A 7,666-nucleotide genomic window follows, 5' to 3' on the forward strand; every position below is an offset into this window, starting at 1 on the left:
ATAAAAAATATTAATATTAAAAATGTAAATATAAATATTAATAAAATAGTGATATATTATATATATTTATAATATTATAAATTAAAAAAAAAAGAAAGATAATTATTAAAATTTTTTGTCCGAGTTTAATTTTTAAAAATTTTTTTAAAACATAATATTACACAAATTATTTCTTGATGTATTATCATAATTTGAAAAGCCGAAAACAAAAAAAAAAAAGTACATAAAACATATTGTAAATTTGTTTGTTTTTAAATAAAAATATAATAAATAATTCTTTATTAAACAATGGAGGTAATAAATAATTATATATATATATAAATGTGTGTAATTTATTATAAAATATAATTGACTATTATATATTAATGAAATATATATATATATATATATATTGTTTATAATATTTCATTTTAGGATAAGAAAAAATTAGAAGAAGATTTAGAATCTAACAAGTATGATATTGATGAAGAAGATTTACTAGAAGATGAAGGAAGGTTAAATGAAGAAGAAAGACAAGCCGAGCTAGAAGGAGAAAGTTTATTTGAAGAAGATGAAGGATTTATTTTTGGAGCTGATGATGAAAAAAAAGAAATGCAAAAGTTACGAAATTTAGGTTTAGATAATGATGATTATGATGATGATTTTATTGATGATGAATTAGATTATGAAGATAATTTAAAAGCAAGAAGAGCAGCAGAGAGACATATGCAGATGCAAAGAAAACAAGAAGGAAAATATGAAAAAAATAAATTTTGGAAAACATTAGAAGATCAATTAGAAGGTGATGATGAAGAAGAAGACATATTTGATAAGGTTGCTGAAAAGGTAGCAAAGAGAAGAGAGAATTTACATTTAACAGCTGAAGAAACTGATATTCCAGATTTATCAAATTTAGAAAGTGCAAAAATTTGTTTATCTGTTAATCCTAAAGATGTAGTATTTGATGAAAGATATCAACAAGCTGCAGATACATGTTTTCGATATTTCTTACATAAATTTTCTTTAAAAGATTCTATGGGTTTAAATATTGATGAATCTAATACAGAATTACATGAAGAGGAGCATATGAATAGTTCCCATCAATATTATATTGATAAGATAGAAAAAATGATTTTAAATGATAAACACACCTTAATTGTATCAGCTAAACACTTGATTCAATTCCATTGTGAAAATTTAGTTCAATGGATTGAATTTAAACCTGAACAAATATTAGAAGTATTACATGAATGTTTAATGGTAGAAGCATATAGAATATCTCCTAAATTATATAAAGGAAGAATATGTAAAGTTGTGTTACGTGATTGGCCATATTCTACACAATTAAGAAATTTAAGATGTACAGAATTAAATACATTAATAAAAGTTACAGGAGTATGTATTAAAAGAGGATATGTGTTACCAAAATTAAGAGTAATGTATTTAAAATGTAATTCATGTGACACTACGTTATCAGAAGTACCTATATATTTTGCTGATGGAAAAAAACCGGTATTACCAAGAAGATGTCCTCATTGTCAATCAGCTACATTTTCTGTTGATAGGATAAAAACTGCTTATACCGATTATCAAAAAATTACCTTACAAGAATCTCCATGTTCTGTACCAGCAGGAAGAGCACCACGACAAAGAGAAGTAGTAGTGACAGGAGATTTAGTGGATAAGGTGAAACCAGGTGAAGAAGTGGAAGTGTTAGGTATATATAAAACAAAGTATGATATCGGTTTAAATATAAAATATGGATTTCCCATATTACAAACAGAAATTGAAGCTAATAACATTGAAAGGAAAGAAGATATACAATTAAGCGAATTAACAGAAGATGATATAAAGGATATATTAAAATTATCAAAAGATCCAAATATAAGAGAACGTATTATTACTTCTATTGCACCTGCAATTTGGGGACATAAAGATATTAAGACATCTATTGCTTATGCTTTATTTGGTGGAGTACAAAAGGGTGGAGATAGGAGTTTTTCAAAAAATAATGAAACTAACAATTTTGGTGTACAAAACAGAGATATATTAAATAATTTTAAAGGAGGTCATACTATAAGAGGAGATATTAATGTATTACTATTAGGAGATCCAGGTTTAGGAAAATCACAAGTTTTACAATATGTACATAAAACAAATTTAAGAACTGTATATACTACAGGTAAAGGAGCATCTGCTGTTGGTTTGACTGCTGGTGTTAGAAAAGATCATACAACTAACGAATGGACTTTAGAAGGAGGTGCTTTGGTTTTAGCTGATGAAGGTATTTGTATTATTGACGAATTTGATAAAATGACTGATAAGGATCGAGTTAGTATTCATGAAGCTATGGAACAACAATCGATTTCTATTTCAAAAGCTGGTATAGTTACAACATTGAGAGCAAGATGTGCAGTTATAGCAGCTGCTAATCCAATATATGGTCGTTATGATCCTACATTAACTTTTAAAGAAAATGTCGATTTATCAGATCCAATTTTAAGTAGGTTCGATTTAATTACCGTTTTGAGAGATATACCTAATGTAGATGAAGATTTTTATTTAGCTGAATATGTCGTAACAAATCATCAATTAAGTCATCCAAAATTAGAAAATACACAAAATTATCAAAAAAGAATTGAAAATTTAAAGAACGTTATTGTTTCGTCATCAGCATATGAACCTATTCCTCAAGATTTGTTACAGAAATATATTATTTATGCTAGAACAAATTGTAAGCCAAGTTTATCAGATGTTCCATATGCTGAAATTAGTGCAAAATTATCTAATTTTTATAGTAGAGTAAGACAAAAAGCAAGTGCCTCAGGTGGATATCCATTAACACTAAGACATATTGAAAGTATTATCAGAATTGCAGAAGCAAATGCAAAAATGAGATTATCTCATCAAATTTATTCAAAAGATGTTGATTATGCTATAGCTACATTATTAGAATCATATGTATCATGTCAAAGATTTGCAGTAGCTAAACAATTAAGTAAAGAATTCGCAAGATATAGAGCTTTATTTAGAGGAGGTTATGAAGTGTTACGTGAATTATTAAGAAGAACTGTACAACAAATGATACAAAGACAAAACTTAAAAAATGCCTCTGCAAAAGATTTCCAAAATGATTCAGAATCAGGAACTGAAAGTGAAGCAGAAATTTTAAATCCAAATAACGTGTTCTTGCCATTACATATATTTATGAAAACAGCCATGCAAAATAAATTCTCAGAATATCAAGTAGTCAACTGGATGAAATCCAAAGTTTTTAATGAACACTATGCAGTAATAAAAAGAGATGGAGTCGAAGGAATAATAAGTAAAAAGTTTAAGGTGTAATAGTGATGCAAAACCTTGTACATATATAAATATATATATATATATATATATATATTTATTTATATTTATTGTATCAGTGAACATTTTTATTTTTAACACAATGTATTATATTATCAATAAAGTAATATTTTACCTTATGAATATAAATATATAAATTAAATATTAATGTACAAATATTTTTTTCTTTTTTCTTTTTGATTTTTAAATATTTACATTTAATAAAAAATGTACATATATATATATATATATATATTCATGGTGATCTTCTATTAAATAGAGACTTTATTTTATGACAATTGAATTATTCCTTATAAATTATAAATATGAGTTTAATACACTCTCTTTTTTTTCTCCTTTTTCAAACATATTTATGTTTGTGTTTATTAAATATCATAATATATAATAGTAAGGAAAAAATATCCCTTTAAACGCTTTCATAAAAAATAAAACATGTAGCTGCAATTTTTTTTTTTTTTTTTTTAATACAAACTATTAAATATATTAAATAAATAAATTTCATTTTTTTTTTTTTTTCTTTCTTTGAATGAAATATATAAGTTTAATAAATTTGGATTCTTTACCAAAAATATAATAATTATATACACAAAAAAAAATAAAAATAAATAAATAAATATACATATATATACATTATATTTATGTTTGTATGTCCATTTTTACCATTTATATGCAACAAATTTTTCTTTAAAGTTTTTAAGATGTAATACTTCTTTCATTTTTTCTAAGAATGATGCAGTATTTGCATTATTTCTTTCAGGAGCTTCTATTGGGCTAATGATAGATTCACCTACGTTGTATTTGTCTAAGTGTTCTTTTGCAATTACATATTTGTTATCCTAAAAATACAGAAAAAATTAAAACAGATTGATATATATATATATATATATATATATATATATATTCATATATTTGTGTATTTATATCTACATATATAATTTATCCTTTTGTTTTTATTTCATAAAAACCTCAATCAAAATATGGGGTCCATCTGGTCTATTACATTCACGAAAAAGAACAAATTCCTTAGAACACATGGAAGGATCTGGTGATCTAGAAATATTATTTGAATAAACATAAAAAGACATTCATATGTATGTATATATAATAAATAGTAACATAAGATAATATAATATATCAATACATATCATATACTTTATTATTGTTTTTTTTCCTTTTTTTATCAAATATGGTATTTCTAAATAATTATACCTTGAACATTCCATGAGATTATTAATTTCATTTATACAGTAAGATTCCCCTGTACTAATATATGTAAAAATATATATATATATATATATATATATATATATATATATATAAAGGAATAATTTATAAAAATATACACATATATGTTATATATATTTAACTACTAAGATCTATTATTTATTGCTCTTAAATATATATATATATATATATTTTAATTTATATTATAAAAATTATTACATTTTCGAACACTGCCTTAATTCATTTTCAAAAGATTTACATTTTCCAGGGTTCCTATTACTTTTATTTAAACATTTATAATATTTTGATTTTACTTCATTACATTTCTCCTTCATTATTTATAAGTAATATTATATATGCTTTTAATAAAAAATGTTAATATATATATAATTATATGCTAATTTTTTAAAATAATAAAACAATGAAAGCTCCTTTCCTTTTTTTTTTTTTTTTTTTTATACAGTCATTTAATTAATATATTTTATTTATTTTTGTAGGTGTAGCTCCTGTATTATTATATATATGTATATATTAAATCATAAAAATAATTTGTAATATAATAAAATTTAATTACTCTTTTTCTAACATAAGAATATATATTTATATAATTTATTTTCCTGTGTAATTATTATATTACATTAACATTTTTGATATATCATATATATGTTTTTTTATTCCACATATCGTTATATATATAAGTGATAATTTTTAATATTACATTTAAAATTTACACATACTAATAATACATATGGTTATGTTTATTTTAAAATTCTTTAATAAAAATCTTTAAAAAGAATTATTTTTTTAATATTGTGTTCTTTTTCATTTATATATATTATAAATATATATATAATAATTTATATGTTACATAAAAAGATAATAAAGAAAATAAAAATATAAAGGAAAAGAGGAAAAACAAAAAAGAAAAAAATACATATACATATATATATATATATATATATATATATATATTAGATATTCCTTTTATATCAAAGTTAAACGATCAAAAAGAAAAAAAAAATAAAATTAAAAAAACCACAAAAAAAAATTTCATTATATAAAGAAAAAATATATTACATATAGGGGCAACATACTTTTTTAATTTTTTCGTTCCGTAAATTTTCCAACAATACCAGGAATACGACCTTTTTTCAACAAATCTTCATATTCAGTACATTTCGTCTAAAAAAAATAAATAAAATATATAAATAAATAAATATATATATATATATATATATATATAATAATCATTCGAATTACTCTAATTCCTCCAGGTAATTTATCTTTCCAAGGTTCAAGATTTTCAACAACTTTAGGTTTGATTATTTCTTTTTTCAAAGCTTTATGACAACTTTTCCCATCAGTTCTTTGACCCTTTCCTTTAAATTTCTATTAATATAAATAAATGTTATATTATATATATATATATATATGTAGATATTATGATAATATATATTTATATATGACAAAGTAATATTTATATGAATATATATTAAGTAATATATGTACATTTTTTATAACACTGATAATATATAATGAATAATTAGTATTTCAATCGTTATATGCTATTTTTTTATTATATTTATATTCCTTATGTTCATTATTTATTTTATTATTTTATTTTTTTTTTTTTTTGTCTTACGTTTTCTTCCTCTGGTACAACTTCGGTAACATATTGTACAGCTAAAAAGGTATATTAAATAAAAATAAAATAAAATAATAAATAAATACATAATATATATATATATATATATATATATATATATATTTTTACCTTCGCTGTGATCTATTGGTTCTTCGAACTCCACTTCCACATCTGTTTCAATAATTGTACAGGCAAATGAAGGTTTTAAATCCTAATATGAAAAAAAAAACATACATGTTTTTACAATCATATGATTAATAGTTGTGGATAAATATATATATTACAATTTGCTTAGATTTATATTTATTCATGTCTTTTATGTTGAACATACCACTATTTTAATTTCATAGGTTTTTCCTAAATAATGAATTACAATATTATCTCCAATAGTTAATGTAGCGTAATTTCGTAAAGCGGTTTCAAGACTAAATAATAAAATAAATAAAAATACAAATCATAATATTATATAAAATAATTATATATACATATAAGTTATATATTTTTATATATTATTAATAACATACACTGCTCTATGATTAGATAATTCCATAAAATCTTTAGAACATGGCTTGAGCTTTACAAATGTCCCTTTAGGTAAACTAACACTTGTAACCCTTACAATATCACCTTCTTTTAAATTTAATTGTTGCATCATCTATAATATGATAAAATATATTAAAAAAAAAAAAAAAAAAAAAAAAAAATCATTAATTGAACAAATAAAAAAGAAGGTATGTATATTTAAAATATATATATATATATGTAATCTTTTTTTTTACCCAATATGGCATGTGACAGGTACCTTCATCAGAAATAAATTCCAAGACCCCACTATGAGTTCTTTTATCCTATAAAGAAGAACATAATAAGGAAATATACATATATATAAATATATATGTATATATATATATATATTAATGTTTTAAGAAATTCATTTGTACCGTGTATGGATTCGAAACTTCAAATAACATGGGCCAGGATATATGTCTTCTTGCCAAGGCATTTAAAGCCGTCTGTGGAAGTATAACTAAATAAAAATAAAATATATAAATATATTATATATATATATATATTGCAAAACATGCCTAAATTATTATATCTTTCAATTTATTTATGTAAAAGATACATATATTTATATATTTATATTTACTTTTATTTCCATTTTCCATATCATCCTTTCCTATAAATGATACAGGATAACATGTATATTCTTCTTGGAATGGTTCAGACACATTCAAAAAATCCCTTGGCCATAAATTATTCAAATTACTAAATCCCCACTGAAACCAATAAAGATATATAATATATATATATATAAACAAATGATTAAGACAAAGATATTCATGTATGTTTAATAACATAAAAAAAAAAAAAAAAAAATTTTTTTTTAGTACCATTCTTTATGGAAGTTTAAAAAAAGGAATACTTGTTTTTTCATAAATTTTAAATATATTA

The 7,666-nt window shown here is 21.9% G+C and overlaps 3 protein-coding genes across 3 annotated transcripts; 1 reads left to right on the forward strand and 2 right to left on the reverse strand.

The window, feature by feature from the left end:
- Positions 1-288: 288 nt before the first annotated feature.
- PADL01_1417500 (DNA replication licensing factor MCM2) lies at positions 289-3,324 on the forward strand (the record flags this gene model as incomplete). The annotated part of the gene is made up of 2 exons (XM_028684458.1): positions 289-294; positions 415-3,324. The coding sequence occupies 2 exons, from the start codon at positions 289-291 to the stop codon at positions 3,322-3,324; spliced, it is 2,916 nt and encodes a 971-aa protein (XP_028540534.1).
- Positions 3,325-3,998: 674 nt separating this feature from the next.
- On the reverse strand, positions 3,999-4,901 carry PADL01_1417600 (conserved Plasmodium protein, unknown function; the record flags this gene model as incomplete). Its single annotated transcript, XM_028684460.1, has 4 exons — positions 3,999-4,178; positions 4,308-4,392; positions 4,552-4,605; positions 4,786-4,901. The coding sequence occupies 4 exons, from the start codon at positions 4,899-4,901 to the stop codon at positions 3,999-4,001; spliced, it is 435 nt and encodes a 144-aa protein (XP_028540535.1).
- Positions 4,902-5,664: 763 nt separating this feature from the next.
- PADL01_1417700 (ubiquitin fusion degradation protein UFD1, putative) lies at positions 5,665-7,608 on the reverse strand (the record flags this gene model as incomplete). Its single annotated transcript, XM_028684461.1, has 10 exons — positions 5,665-5,748; positions 5,827-5,955; positions 6,209-6,249; positions 6,341-6,422; positions 6,543-6,636; positions 6,736-6,866; positions 6,991-7,059; positions 7,153-7,238; positions 7,362-7,491; positions 7,606-7,608. 10 exons carry the CDS (start codon positions 7,606-7,608, stop codon positions 5,665-5,667), a joined length of 849 nt encoding a protein of 282 aa, XP_028540536.1.
- Between the last annotated feature and the right edge of the window lie 58 nt (positions 7,609-7,666).

This window comes from Plasmodium sp. gorilla clade G2 (genome assembly GCF_900097015.1).
Source record: "Plasmodium sp. gorilla clade G2 genome assembly, chromosome: 14".
In the NCBI taxonomy this organism is placed as follows: Eukaryota; Apicomplexa; class Aconoidasida; order Haemosporida; family Plasmodiidae; genus Plasmodium; species Plasmodium adleri (nom. inval.).